The sequence below is a fragment of the Helianthus annuus genome, chromosome 17 (assembly GCF_002127325.2).
Source record: "Helianthus annuus cultivar XRQ/B chromosome 17, HanXRQr2.0-SUNRISE, whole genome shotgun sequence".
NCBI classification, from domain to species: domain Eukaryota; kingdom Viridiplantae; phylum Streptophyta; class Magnoliopsida; order Asterales; family Asteraceae; genus Helianthus; species Helianthus annuus.
Window position 1 is genome coordinate 4,231,351 of NC_035449.2, and position 16,255 is coordinate 4,247,605.

The 16,255-nt window shown below is 35.8% G+C and overlaps 1 protein-coding gene across 1 annotated transcript; it reads left to right on the forward strand.

Annotated features, from left to right (window-relative positions):
- The first annotated feature begins 6,834 nt into the window (after positions 1-6,834).
- On the forward strand, positions 6,835-12,421 carry LOC110920882 (novel plant SNARE 11). Its single transcript, XM_022165097.2, has 10 exons — positions 6,835-7,195; positions 8,097-8,189; positions 9,106-9,199; positions 9,286-9,323; positions 9,556-9,644; positions 9,733-9,812; positions 10,890-10,946; positions 11,023-11,115; positions 11,227-11,301; positions 11,913-12,421. Exons 1-10 carry the CDS (start codon positions 7,116-7,118, stop codon positions 12,000-12,002), a joined length of 789 nt encoding a protein of 262 aa, XP_022020789.1. The 5' UTR covers positions 6,835-7,115; the 3' UTR covers positions 12,003-12,421.
- Positions 12,422-16,255: the final 3,834 nt, after the last annotated feature.

Here is a 16,255-nt window from a genome sequence, read left to right on the forward strand (position 1 = left end):
TAATGTTCATATAATGTAGCTCTAAATGATTATAAGCCACTAGAACAACAATGATCCTCAAAGAAACATTTTGTAAGAAAGGTAAGATGATTCTTTGATAAATAATTATCTTCTAAGCATAACCTTTAACAATCAATCATACTTTTAGCGTCTTAACGTTTGCATTCAGATTTTGTTTAGTGATGAACACCCTTAGGTAATTCAACCAAATCCCAAACTTTAAAATCAAATTTGCTAATAACAATTCTTATTCCATTTAGAAAATTGATTGATGCTAATGGCTTAATTAGAGGAAGTAGGACCAGTAAACTTTCCAATATCCATTTCAACTTAAGTCAAGGAGGATACATAATCATCAAAGTTAAACTTAGATGACCTCCGTAGTTGACTATTGGGTTGTATTATGAGTTTCAGTTTTATGGATTAACTCTTGATTAAGTTGCTATCACTTTCAAGATTCTAAGTGTGTAAGAGTTGGTGGAGTATGGTGTACATAAGGTGTAATCGGAGTAAAATTTAATGAGTCTCTTCCCCCCGTCTCTTGTACTTCTTGCAAGTCATGATAAGGACTTATACTACTCCCACTAATTTTAGAAATCATTAGAAATTTAGCATGCTTATGGTCAACATTAGAAGGCCAATAGATTCCAATAGAGAAACAAGTTAATGATGTAACTCATTGTAGTTTCTCTGTTTGAGGATTATAATTTTGGTAAGAAATCTGAGTGTGCCTACGTTTAAGCAACAATGAAACTTTTGTTAGAGTAGCAGTAGATTCTTAAAGAGAAAAGTTGTGAAGAAGCAATATCTTGTACAAGAGGTACAAATTGAGGTAACAACAAGTTTTCACTCCCCTACCTCTTGCAACTCTCGCAAGTTAAGATTAAGACACTTAATGCTCCCACTAACCTTTTAGATCTCTAAGAATGCTACAAGATAAGTTTCAATGATGTACGTGTTTTGGGAACCTGTCATATATGTCAGACTTGATTTCCTTAATGTCCAGATATTATAAAATTTTGTGGGACATATTTAGAAGGAATCATAGTATATATGAATTAATTTCTTTAATACCTTTATTCATATAAGACATATTAAATACAAGTAATTATTATGATAAATGAATTATGTCTGAATATTCCATTTTGGGATAAGTTCCGATGAAATATAACTTCTAATGGAACTTAATTTATTCCTTTAGCCATTTAAATATTAAGGCTTATAACACATGCTCATAAGTCACTAAGAATGAGATTTAATATTTCATCCTTCATTAACCTAGTCATGATTTCTCATGAAATTTGGTCTTAATGGATGGAATTTGTAAGTCTCATTTTCTTTTGTTAAATTTTCATTTTCATGATAACAAAAGATTGTGAAAAAGTGTAGCATCATCTACTTTTATCTTATAAGGTTTCTATCCAGATTGAGATGACAAATAATATTAGAGTTTAAGGTAAGAGTGACTTTGTTTTAACCATGCAAACCTCACAACTGTCATAATGTAGCTTTTATATTGATACTAAATTCTGAATAATCTACAGAATATATAAGGTATCATAAAGCCCAATTATAAAACAGTTTATTATGGTTCTTATAGTCTTAACATAAAATTTTGCCACTAACTCTCATATTAATTATTTGTTTATTTCTGGTAAGGAAACACATAGAACTAGAGTCAACCGGTCATGTGTTGGTTAGAATATTACCATTAGCAGACTTAAATATCATAAATATCTTACTACTTATCTTAGCCAGCTGTCTTATTGAATTATGGATAGTCTCGATGCTCATGCCTAGTTAATGACAAAATTTTCCAGTGAGACTTTTCTTTGAAGAAACTTATAGCTGGAAGTAGTACTTGTACACTATCTTTGAATCTTGAAAGTATCCTCCTTTTTAGGTTTAGTAGCGGTGAGATGAACAACATCTAATTTCCAGTTTCATGCATTCCTTTTCCTGTACATATGTTGCTAATCAACACACTCATTTTCCTTTGGTACTCTTGAGTGATATAGTTGATTCTTAAGACAACGTATGATATTGGTGGAAAAGTTATATGTAATGCATCGGAAAAGTTTACTGATTTCCATGTGTAAACCTTTAAGTAATGGGTCATAGTATTGTACATCATGATGTATTCGCATATACCACTAACTTTATAGTAAGAAACTAGAGTAATGCATGCGTTTTAGGAGTTATTTTGATTTTTCCAAAGAAAACAGATTAGTCTTGGGAAAATTTAGAATCTGGAATAACTCCATGATAGCAATAGTGAAATGAGTTCTTGATTATCATAAGAGATATAATGGTTGACTTATCTCACTAGTCATGCTCTAGTTTTCCTCTGTAATACTTTTATCAGAAAAGAGCAGTAGGATTATCATATCTTAAGAAATAATCAACAATCCAACAAGAGCAAATTTTGTGGAAACTCTTTAGTAAGCAAAACATTTTAGGTTTTTAAATTGGAGTGGATAAAATAGATGAGATACAAACTTAAGAAGAAACTTGGAGTGATTTACATTATGGGGTAATCAAGTAAGGCAGACACAAGTTATTATATTGAAGATATAATCTACTATAACACCAAAATAACATACTAACTTAAGGTTCTACCTGAATTTTGGCTTCGCTTTGGCTTTGACCAAAATTCAGACACATTATGAACATACATAAATAACAGATTGTCTTGATATTCTACATAAATTTGGCTTCGCTTTGGCTTTGACCAAAATTTATGCATTATGAACATACATTACAGACTGACTTATTGTTCTACATGAACTTTGGCTTCGCTTTGGCTTTGACCAAAATTCATGTATTATGAACATACGAAATAAAAACCAACTTAATGTTCTGCCTGAACTTTGGCTTTGAACAAATTTCAGGCATAATGAATGATATAAATAATAGATCGTCTTTAGTGTTCTACATGAACTCTGGCTTCGCTTTGGCTTTGACCAAAATTCATATATTATGAACACACATAAATATAGACTGTCTCAATGTTCTACATGAATTTTGGTATGAATTTTGGCTTCGCTTTGGCTTTGACCAAAATTCATGTATCATGATGAACATACATAAATAATAAGTTAAAACACATAAATATAACATAACACCTTTGGGCCAGAAATGAAATATTCATGTACATTATGCTAATAATTTATTATGTGTATCATCAAACAATTAGTTGTTGGGTTCATTATCCAACAATACACATAATAACATAAAATGATATAAATTAAAGTTGTGCCATTCGCAAGTTATGGTCATACGAAACCAAATAAAATAAGGCTTCCAAAAGTTAACATAAGGCATGCGAATTCGTATAAACGTTATGCAAAAATTTATGCAGAAATAATTTATACAAAATATCACATGCGAAAGCTTAATATATAATTTATGTGGATCATACAAAAACATCAATTAATTAATTTCATAAATTAAATGAGCCATGCGAAATTGGAGATAGGATTCACACCAACAAATATATACAATTTAGTTTTGATAGCCATCGACATAAGGCAAGGCACTAAATTTTAAATATAACTATTCACAAGGTTGCCTTTTTAATATATAAGAGAAATAAGGCAAGGCACTAAATTTTAAATATAACTATTCACAAGGTTGCCTTTTTAATATATAGGAGAATGACTGATCAATTAACCTCATATAAAACACATCATAGCAATCTAAACCCATCAATTAAGGTTCAACACACATAGTTCATATATATACAGGTATAAAAGAATCATAGGTGACATGATTTAATTACCAACTATATTTTAGTATATGCGATTCAAAACTAAATTTTATGAGTATTTAATTCATGTGCAAAATTCTTTTCCAGTAACATAATTCATGAATATATAGTTAATTAATTCATGAGGTGTAATTCAAATTAAATGAAACATTCTAGCATTACACCTCCTAAAATTTAATTAATTTGAGAAGTCCGATTGTTTCCGAAAAAAGGAAATGATTCATCAACTTGAATAAATCAATTTTAATTATTCAAAACTCCAATTCCATAATATTGATTGATATGTTTTGCAGCTAACGTAAAACGCAAAACAGAAAATCAATATAACGAAAACAAGACAATAGATCAATTAACATGATCAGATTGATATAATCAACACTGCTCTGATATCACATGTTGATTATATCTTTAAATATGGGTTAAAAACATAGAACCCTAATCTTGTTTATTCAAGCCTTACATAATTATGAACATGAAATTATAGGCACTTACTTGTGGGAATGATTATCTTCGCAGACGATGATGATGAAGACATGATTCCCATTATGATGCCTTATTCTTGATGGGATGATGAGAGAAAGTGTAGTTCTAGTTTTCTTAAAAGAGTTATTTATATAACTATTTATAAACCATGACTACTATCACTAATGATCTATAATTATGATCATAAATCATGGTTGGTTATAAACTTTTGGTATTCTCTCTATTAAAGGCATCTAAAGGAAAATCGTAAAGTCCCTTTAACTTATAACAATTACTTCCATCAAGTATATGTTAGGAACTTGTAATTGTGTCATATTGGCAACTTTACTCAAATGATCCGTTAGGCCACATGAACGGGCTATTTATAACAGTGGTCACCACACGTTTGCACCTCGTCGGATGTAATTGGGTGGTGATCGACTTTGGGGGCGAAGGTTGGCTTGGGGTGACTGTAATTGGGTGGTGATCGATTTTGGGGGCGAAGGTTGGCTTGGGGTGACTCGACATAGCCAGGTTGATTGTATATTTTCTAAAAACGTTATATACTTTGTCCTCATTGGTGTCTACACGTTAACTTTTTTTGTCTTTATCACTAGCGACCCTAAAAAGTTACTAAATATATATGAAACTTAACGTTGTGTGTTCGAGGGCTAAATGCATATTAACGTCTTTAACTGTCACAGTGAACAAGTATAACAATTCGGTTAGGTCTAATAAGACACTTAGGGTCTGTTTGGTATGAGGTAATGGAATGGAAGAAGGAATGGAATGGACGAGGTAATGGAATGGACGAGGGAATGCAATAGATCATTACCATTCCATGTCTTGTTTGGTTACCATATGTGAATGGAATGAGGTATTATTGTGTATTATTCGGTAGGCAAGAAAAAACGGAGTAATAAAATCAGCGGTGAGTGGTGGTGGTGGTCGGTGGTAGTGATTATGGGTGGTTATAGGAGGCGATGGTGGGTGTCGACGGCGACAATGGGTGGTGGTGGTGGTGGCGGTGGTGGCGGCGAGTGGCGGTGCGGCGACGACGACGAGTGGTGGTGGTGGCAAGGTGGCCGTTGGTGGTGGGTGGCAGCAGAGGTGGCGGTTGGTGGCGCCGGCGGCAGGTGGCGGTGGTGGTGGCGTCGACGATGGTGGTGGTGGGCGGCGGCGAGTGTCGTTGGCGGTTGGTCACAGCTGTGGGTGATAACGGTGGTGAGTGGGTGGCGGCGGCGGCTGTCGGGGTGAGGTGGTGGCGGGTGGCGGCGGTGGGTGGTGGTGGGTGGTGGTGGTGGGTTGTGGCGAAGGTGGTGGGTTGTGGTGTTTTGATAAATGATGCAAGAGTTGTTCAAAAAAAAGGGGGGATGGAATGGAAAAAAAACATGGGGGGTGGAAGGAATGATTTTGAGGGAATGGAATGCATTTTGGAATGGGTGATTCCATTCCATTGACCAACCAAACACGTTTTTCTTCATTCCCTCGTAATTATCCACTCCATTCCACCTCTCATTCATGCATACCAAACACTACCTTAATTTGGCAAACGACTCCTTCCAACTTCCAAGGAACATTCACAACAGATTTTAACTTTTCAATATATTGTTTTTGTACGTTGTAGATGATGTCTTACCTTTTCGCCTTTTGCTACACTTTTGTTTTCATCTTGTTAATCTAATAACCGAAGTCAACATTAAACCAGTTAATTCAATTACTATTTCTATTGAGTTTGCTTGTTTTCAATTTTTCACCGTAAATCCTTTTTTTTAACTATAGGTGAATCATATATACTAGTTATATATCCCAAGCTAATAAAAGCATTCACACCGCATTAAAGCGGATCATCACGATGGAATTTTCGAGTAAAAAACCGATAAACTCACAAACCTTCTATAAACATGTAGTCTCAATTCTCCTATCCACTTTTACAAGAACACCCCTCCTCCTTCCTCTACTATGATTTTTTCCTCTTTTATAGGAAAACTCGATATAAAAATTCAGACATTTTTAACTAGATTAGATATAAAAATGAATTAAATGTCGTGGTTTGGTCATTTTGACAGTTTAATTTAAAGGTTCCATTTTTCGTCTGTAGGTCTAAAAAGGGTTAATCATTGTCATTTTAGTCCACTAGGTTAACTTCATCCATTTTTTCTGTTAATGAGAAGGACAATTCAATCATTTTATATGTAATTTTGTTAACTAGAAGGACAATTCGACCATATAAAATGACCGAATTGCCCTTCTCGTTAATAGAAAAAATGGATGAAGTTAACCCAATGGACTAAAATGGCAACAATGAAACCTTTTTACACTCACAGACGAAAAATAAAACCTTTAGACTAAACTGAGAAAATAGACCAAACCACAAGAACTAAAATGACATTTAACTCTAAAAAAATTTAGACATTTTAACTAGATTAGATATAAAAATTTAGATATTTTTAAGAAAACCAAAATCTAATCTAGTTTTCAAATATATAAACGTGTCCACATGTAATTAGCCCCCTCAATTATCCAATAAATTGGGTACATCTTGGTCCTTGGCCCCACTCATCGGTTTAAACGGCCGAAACTTAGGGTCTCTGTTTTAAATTACCTGAGTACAACATCCAATGCACAACGTACAACAAAATCACTCATCACAAAACTCACAGCTCATAGGTACCTGTCTTCATCTCTCAGCATCTTCATCTGATTCAACTCTCAAGTTTTCGATCCGATTCATGACGTAATCGACCTGCATTGTTCTGATCTGATTAGTTCATACACAATTTCAATCTGTTACAGTTTGGAAGAAATTCACCGTAGTCACAACATTTTCCAGATCTGAGTTGAGAAAGTTTTGTGATTCACCGAGGATCTGAATCGGTGAACTATGGCGTTTTCGATTTCGAGCATCAGCGAGGAGCTCGGCGAGATTGACGGACAGATTGCTGATATTTTTCGAGCACTTTCGTAAGCGTTTTTTTTTAATTTTGATTTGAATTGAATTGTGTGAGGATAGTTATAGATCATGTTTATGTGTATGTCTGTATGTGTGTGCACATGTAGTACAGTAGTAGATGCATATGCTAACTAGTAGAATCTAGATCTTAGGGTTTAGAGGCTTGGTTAAGTTGAGAAAATTAGATGTTTAATTTGATGTACAGCTTAGCTTGCAGAGACTTGATTGCTATTTAGTTTGATTATGAGGACTTAGGTTTTAAATATAGAAAATTACGATAATAGACATTGTTGACCAAAAACTTTCCGATATAGACATCGTATGCAGCCTTTACCAAAGTAGTCGGCCGTATTTCCACCAATCAGAAGCTGCCACATCAGCTCCGATGGTTAAGATGGCTAGGATTTAGCCTACACTTTTAGCGGGACGGCTGAGAAGACTAGGATTTAGCCTACACGTTTGCGAGACGGCTAAGCCTACACGCTTTTTGAGGCGTCTGAGACGGCTAAGTCCTCGCTTTTTGCGTGATGGTAAAGATGGCTGAGACTACTTTGGAAAACGGCTGATAAGTGATGTCGGTAGTGGAAGGATTTTGGTCAACAATGTCTATATTTGTAAGTTTTCCTTTTAAATATCTCTGTAAGCTTAATCGACAAAATCTTAGTTGTCATTTATTTTTGATTGTTTGTGCCTTCTTTTTATATTCTTCCTCTCACAGGCTCACAACACATGGATTTATAGTAACATTTATGTAACCGTCTGTTCTATGTGTTTAGAAATTTATGTTGTAATGCATATGTAACTTCACATTGATAAAATAGAATCATTATTTATTAGAATGATGCAGCTTGTTTCTTATGATCTTAAACCTAAAACTTTTAAATGTGAAAGCTGTGATTAATTTTGATGCAGAAATGGATTTCAAAAGTTTGAGAAGATCAAAGATGCAAGCAGGCAGAGTAGGCAGTTGGAAGATCTCACCGGAAAGATGCGCGAATGTAAAAGGTAACTTTTGATTATTTTGTATAGTCATTAAGGGAAGTGGACTGATCCTGTGGGACAGTCACACCGCAGTCAAGTGGAACTGGAAGATTTTTGAGTAACCGCTAACCACTCTGTGCTTACCTTTTGAAGACAAAATAATCTTTTTTTAAACTGCTAGCATACGTTATTGTTATGGCTAGATTGTTTCATATGGGTAGTTTGTGTAAAACAGCATATGCAATATACCTGAACAAAATGTCAATATGAAGTTATATGGCAGTAATAATGAGAAATTTTGTATTCAAGCCTTGGGTATGAATATGATGGCTCAATACAAAGAATTTCACTCCAACCTATTTGTGCTTAGTTCTTCAATCTCTACAAAGCAACCGAATTTGAAAATATGTGATAGTGACATAGTGTGATCCGGATCAAAATCCTACGGATCAGTGTTTATAAACGTTCGAGGCGGAAGTTTTAGTTAGTTAAACAAATGCGGTAGAAATTACGGCAACATAACATTAGTCATCATAGTTTCACTCATACCGAAAGAGTTTACATCATCAAGCTCAGGGAACGAACAAGTGCGTCCAATCTCCTCTCAAATCTAACTTAACACTATCAACACATGACTCATCTATATATAGGTCTAGACTCATACGTTGGGAGCTACAAGGCATAACACATGCGTTTGTCATCACTTAACGTATGACACGTACGTTGTCCATCATACACCGGATGTCACATGTCAAACGCAGGACTCATGCGTTTGACTTACACATACTCGTTAAGACTAACATACACCATGCGCACAAAGTTTTAACAATATCTATTTACGGACTGCCCAATAAATGTTTTTAAGTTGATAAGTTTCACGACAATGTTACTTACATTCCTTGATAAGTTAATCTAATATACAACATTTTGTTATTTTCAGGCTTATCAAAGAGTTTGATAGAGAAGTCAAGGAACTAGAACACACAGTTGATCCTGATACCAGCAAGATACTGAATGAGAAAAAACAATCAATGGTGTAGTCTCATTTCAAATTTTCTTTGTGCTACGATACACATTGCATTGTTGTTTATCTGATTACAACTATTCCACTTTTATTCAGGTCAAGGAGTTGAATTCATACGTTGCACTGAAAAAACAGTGAGTCTTTAAGTCTTCATAAACACCTTACCTAACACATCTTTGTAGTGGCCTATGATTATTTCATATACCTTACACATCTTTGTAGTGGCCTATGATTATTTCATATTTATGCACTTCTTAAAAGTGACCACAAAAAAGTCTCATTTGTTGTTGTTTTATTATATACCTTTTAAATCATGTATAAATAATTATGACCTTAATTTATTTGTGTTTTTGTTGGGTGATCTAGATATGCAACCAACATTCAAAATAAACGTGTTGATCTCTTTGGTGGGCCCGCTGAAGGATTTGAGGAAGACAATGGCTTACAAGCCTCATGTAAGAACCTGGTACAACATTAATCGTTGTATTACATCTCATCACATCACTTACGAGTAACATTTAAGTAATTATGTTTATATTTCAGCCATGACAAACCAGCAACTAATGGATAACGGTCATCAAATGATGGATGAAACTGACCAAGCTATTGAACGGTCAAAAAAGGTTAGCATCTTCTCGGAAACAATTCTATACTTTGTAACATATGGATGGGATATAAAATAGTCATATGAAGAGTTAGTATTGTATATACTAAGTAACTAAGACTTACACTGTGTTCCAGAGTTTACTAACGGAAGGAAAGGAAAGGAAACAAAAAGAAAGTAAAAATATTTTGTGTTCCAGAGGTTCATTTAAGAAAGGAAAAGAAAGGAAAATAGAACATGTCGTGTTCCCGAGTTTCATTTAAGGAAGGAAAAGAAAGGAAATGACAGGAAAACTAGGCTAAATTCTTTAATTTTTCTTTCCTTCCGATTTGGGAGGAAACGGTGGGAAAGACATCTTTTTTTTTTTTTTTTCCTTTCTCGTCCTTTCCTTTCTCACTTTTGCTTTCTTTTCTTATCCCTCATTAAGTTAACTCGGGAACAGAGCGTTAGGATCATATACAAACCATATTTAGTATAGAAACTGTAGGAACCAATAGTTGTAAGGGGTTTTTTGGCTTTTTTATTATACATGTTGAAAATCCCTAATTTCATGCTTTTTAAATTTTGTAGATGAATAACAACACATTCCAATTACATAACTAGCATAGAACAAGTTCACCTCCAAATAGTAGCACATAACCGTTGCATATAAAATTAACATCATATATATAGATTTAAAAACCAGCACAATACATTTTTCATAACAACACATTACAGTTACATAACTAGCACAGTTTTAAAGCACATATTGGTAACTTTTTAGAAAATGTCATTTTTTAAAGAAATATATCAATATTATACTCATATTAAAGATATAAAAAGGCTTGATTTTATGGTACAATTAAAAAAAATATATATAAAAGTTATTTTTAGTTTTAAAAAGATGGTGGAATTAGTTAATGGAAAATGACTAAATGACTAAAATATTTCTTATGAAAGAATATATTATTTGACTAATTGCTAATGATGATGTGTAATCAATTCTAGCTCTTGATCCAATTAATCAACGTTCAAGATCTGCTTAGACTGTTTTTAGATAACATAATGTTTGTACCGGATCTTAACTCTTGCATATTCCCTAACATATTTTTAATAGGTTGTTCACGAGACAATAAATGTGGGAACCGAGACTGCAGCAGCACTTAAAGCACAAGTACGTCATCTTACCTTGTTGAATCGTTCAGTTTTTTTAAACATGTGGAGATCTAACATTATCGGTTTATTTTCAGACAGAACAAATGAGTAGAATTGTTAATGAACTTGATTCAATTCATTTTTCAATCAAGAAGGCTTCTCAATTAGTGAAGGAAATTGGTAGGCAGGTAAATCTCTGAACTATTCACCACCCTATTTATTATTATAACTATTTTTTTTAATTTTTTATTTCTTGTTCTTTCTAATTGCTCATATTAATTAATTAATTCACTATGTAGGTTGCAACTGATCGATGCATCATGGCTTTGCTCTTCCTTATTGTGGTTGGTGTTATATCTATAATTATTGTGAAGGTACATTCCTACTTTTTTTTAATCTTATTTTTATTTTTTTCACGAGTAAAATGCCATTTTCGTCCCTAAGGTTTGGCCAGTTTTGCGACTTATGTCCAAAGATTGTTTTTTCGCATTTGGATCCAAAAGTTTTGAAATCTTGCTATATTCATCAGGTTTGTTAACTCCATCCATTTTTCTCCGTTCTGTCACGGGGATTTTCGTGTTTCTTGTTAACTTAAAGGGCAATTCGGTCTTTTGAATACTTGTAGATTATGCTAAATGCTTGTACATAAAGTGAAAAAGACGAAATTGCCCTTTAAGTTAACAAAAAAGGCGAAAACACCCCCGACTTAACGGAGAAAAATGGATGGAGTTAATGAGCCGGATGAAAATGGCAATATTTCAAACCTTTTGGATCCAGATGCGGAAAAACAAACCTTTGGACGAAAGTCGCAAAATTGGCCAAGCCTCAAGGACGAAAATGGCATTTTACTCCATTTTCACAATAACTATGCTTGAAATTTTCTTCTTTTATGAGATTAATTTTAAGCTAAATAACTAAAAAGAATATCAAACCATTTTTTTGTCATCTTTAATCCTTATTTGATGTTATGATCTCTAAATTACAGCTTGTTCATCCAAACAACAAAGACATTCGCGATATTCCCGGATTAGCCCCTCCTGCTCCTAGCCGAAGACTTCTATGGATCTCTGAATAACGGAATCAAAAGCATAAATTTACAGTATAAGTGGATTTATTCAGGGTAAAACTCGTTGATTACAAGGAAAAACAGACTGCAAATCAAGCGATTATCTGTTTGGTTTTCTGACCTATCAATATTTGTTTTCTGTTAGCGGTTATTGTTTGAGAAAGTTATCGCCTTTTTTGGATCGAGGGAGATTTGTGTACAATATTCACTCTTTGCCATTCTACCTGGTCATACTAAGACATTTGTACAAGTGTTGTGTACCAAATTACAACCTTAGTTTCTATTTGTATGTCTTGTCGTTTGCACTCTTATACCAAGTGAGCGGTTTTCTGGGGATGTATAAACGAATCATGTATAAGCGAGAGTGTGTATCCACTGCCTCATTTCATCTCTTTGTATGTCTTATTTTTGATGGTTTAGTTGTGGTTTATGGTATTTTTACCATTTAGTTTGCATTGCAGTTCTTCTTTAAAGTGCTCCCTTATCAATTTAGCCCTGTTATTGCAGTTCTTTGTATGTCTTATAGTTTTGTTATTATTTGTCTACCATGCCTTAAAAATAGAATTATCGTTTCTTGTTGAAATCATGTTTTGGTCTTATTTGTTAAAGAGTTAATTGCCCGGATGGTCCATGTGGTTTAACGTTTTTTCACGTTTAGTCCCCACCTTTTGAAAATAGCAGGTATGCTCCCTATGGTTTGTTATTTTGTTACTCGGATAGTCCCCTAAGTAGATGTCAGATAGTTTGGAAATAGCAGGTATGCTCCCTATGGTTTGCATTTTGTTACTCGGATAGTCCCCTGAGTAAATGTCAGGGGACTATCCGAGTAACAAAATGACAAACCATAGGGAGCATACTTGCTATTTCTGAAAGGTGGGGAATAAACGTGAAAAAATGTGAAACCACAGGGACCATCCGGGCAATTAACTCTTTGTTAAATATATAAGAGATAAATTGCACTTTTTGTCCTTTATGTTTGTAGCGGGTTGCAATGGATAGCCTTTAACTTCAATAATTACAGTCACAATCCTTTATTTGGAAAGCACATTACACATTTCGTCCTTTATCACTAACCAGGTTAAAATTTTCAGTTAACTCTAATCATGTGCATTACCCCTGAGGATAATCTGGTCAATTAATTAATATATGTATATTTATAACATATTCTCTTTGTAAGTTCAATCAACACCACCGACTGATCAAATCTAGTCATCCATTTCCTCCACAACCACCATCCCACCACCCCAACCCTCCGACAACCACAGGCACAACCACCAACTACGCAACAACCACCACCATCTTTGCAACCAAAACCGTCATAACTACCTGTAAATAATGCGAATCACAAAGATCAACAAACTCATGCCACTCGGTTCACAAATCAAAACGCGAACTCACTGGAATTTGTCAAAACCCGATCACGATGCGTGCAACTACTGAAACTTTCTTCTTCCGATGTCGATGTCGCTAATCCATGCACTTATCATCCCCAAAGCTTACCTGAATGAACCCGCAAGTGAATCTTAGCTTGAATTTCCTTGTTTACCAAATTATCCAACGAAAAATACATAACATTATTCTGGTTGTTATATGGGATTTTAATCCACTACAACTGGTTCCCCAAATTTAGATAAGTATTTACATTAAAAAGCTTGCAAACCAAATCCCCCAAATCAGCTCCATCTAGGGTTTATACTTCATAGGTTTCAAACCAAAACTGATGCTTCCACTATGAATCGACTACTTCCAGATCCAGAAAGAAGATACAACTTCATTTCACATGGAATCTTCATCTTCATCATCTCACATCGTTTTGAGATCCAGAAATCAAACGGTGACGGCGGTGATTCGTCGGAGACTCACAACGATGACGGTGGTGCCGGTTGTGACGGCGGTGATTCGTCGGAGACTTCACGGTGGTAGTAGGTGGTTTCAGAGATGTTGGAGGGCCCCAACCCTACCTGCCTCAGCCATCTCTTTCCCTTCTTTCTCTCCCTCTCTCCAACCCACCATAAACAATCATCTCCAGTAGACCTGGCAAACGGGTCGGATTTGGTCGGGTCGTGGGTCAAAACGGGTTCGGGTCAAAACGGGTTTGGGTTAAAACGGGTCAATTAAAAAAGGGGTTGTTTTGGTTCGGGTCAAAACGGGTTCGGGTCGGAACGGGTTCGGGTCGGAACGGGTTCGGGTCAGAACGGGTTTCGGGTCGGAACGGGTTCGGGTTGGTTAAAAATGTTTTTTTAAAGAGATTGTACATCAAGGGGCAGTTTTGTTCGGTTCGAAACGGTACGGGTCGAAACGGTTCAAGAGTGAATTCGCACCAGATCGTACGGCTAGTATGATCGCGTATATATATATATTATAACTTAATTGTTCTTTGATCTCTCCGTCGCCCTCTTTGTCTCCATTACAGAAACCTAGAGAGAGAAATCTAATTAACAAAGATACATACCTATATAAAGTTATAAACTTAAGTTCAATCGATCTACATGATCTGCATTAATTCACATATACATTATCAGTTGATGCTAATATCCACGCCAACAGCGATGCATTTACCAGCCTTTAGTTAGCCATTCAATCTGATTTGGATCAATCGTGGGAGGTCCGTGTTTTTTCATATATCAATTATATTGTACATTGTTGTTTCAGACGTACCAACCTATTTTATTTTGGATATATAGAATTCGGAGGTTGCTGCGGCCGGAAAAAAAAGGGCGACAACGGTTGCTCTTAATGCACGGACTAAAGCTTGGGTCGAAACGGTTCGCGTCGAAACGGTACGCGTCGAAACGGTTCGCGTCGAAACGGTTCGCGTCGAAACGGTTCGCGTCGAAACGGTTCGGGTCGAAACGGTTCGGGTCGAAACGGTACGCGTCGAAACGGTTCGCGTCGAAACGCTACGGGTCGAAACGGTTCGGTTCGAAACGGTACTGGTCGAAACGGTTCGGTTCGAAACGGTACTGGTCGAAACGGTACGCGTCGAAACGGTTCGCGTCGAAACGGTACGGGTCGAAACAGTTCGCGTCGAAACTGTACGAAACCCGTCCCGACCCCAAACTCGTCTCGTGCGGAAACTCGTGTCGGCGCAAAACCCGTTGCGATCCGAAACCCGTCCCGTGCAGAAACCCGTGTCGGCCCGAAACCCGACCCGAACCACCCCGTTCCGATCCAAAACCTGCGTCGTGCCGAAACTCGTCTCGGCCCGAAACTCAATTTGAACTGAACCCGTTCCGATCCAAAACTTGTTTCGTACCGTAACCCGTCTCGTGCGGATACTTGTGCCGGCTCGAAACCCATTCCGATCCGAAACCTACCCCATTTCTTTATGACACTAACCCACATTGACCCATTTCTTTAATGTTGTCGACCCGTTTTGACCCGAAAATAAAAAGATGGAATTTCAAGTGACCCATTGTGACCCATTTAGTTAAAATATCTTACCCAAACCAACCCATATAATTTTAAAAGCAACCCAAATTGACCCACTTGGAAGGCTTTGGGTCAAGATTGCCCCCTCTAGTTGGGGGGATGATGTGTGTTATGTAATATTTTTTTTTTGTTTTATTTATTAATTAATGTTTTAAATAAAAGCATTAAAGGACCAGAATACCCTTAAATGGATAGACATAACTGAAAAATTTAACCTGGTTAGTGATAAAGGACGAAATGTGTAATGTGTTTTCCAAATAAAGGATTGTGACTGTAATTATTAAAGTTAAAGGCTATCCATTGCAACCAGCTACATATATAAAGGACGAAAAGTGTAATTTATCCATATATAAGTTATATATCAAGACCATTTATAACTCTAATTTCATACAAGATTGTGCTAAATTTACCTCACATCCCTATCTTTTAATTTGTTGCCTCATCTCCTTCAACTTGTTACATCAATAATGTTATCAGCTAGTTACACTAAACGACCAAAAAACCCGCAAAGAAAAAAAAACACCTTTTTTGAAATGAATTCTCCAAATGAGCTACTAGCGAAATTCATCTCATTGGGATACAATCGCCTCCGAACCGGGGAAAACACTCGCCCGAAGGCACGACAGTGCGGTGAGGTTAAACCCGCTCAGTTCAAGGATCGAACTAGCTCGCCGCCTACTCGCCTAGTCTCCCATCATCACTAGGTGCCGTCAAAACTAAATAGTGGGGGCATGAATCAAACCTGAGTCACTTGGAAATTCAAAACTCTCCCTTACTTGATGGTTTTAGAGGGGAGTACGATGATGAAAACTTAGGATGGTGTGTTTTGT

Bases quoted from the DNA above. Each gene is read 5' to 3' on its own strand.
- LOC110920882 (XM_022165097.2), top strand. From the start codon at position 7,116: ATGGCGTTTTCGATTTCGAGCATCAGCGAGGAGCTCGGCGAGATTGAC. The intron at 9,200-9,285 runs GTGTAGTCTCAT...ACTTTTATTCAG, and splicing joins ATGAGAAAAAACAATCAATG to GTCAAGGAGTTGAATTCATA. The intron at 9,324-9,555 runs GTGAGTCTTTAA...TGGGTGATCTAG, and splicing joins TACGTTGCACTGAAAAAACA to ATATGCAACCAACATTCAAA.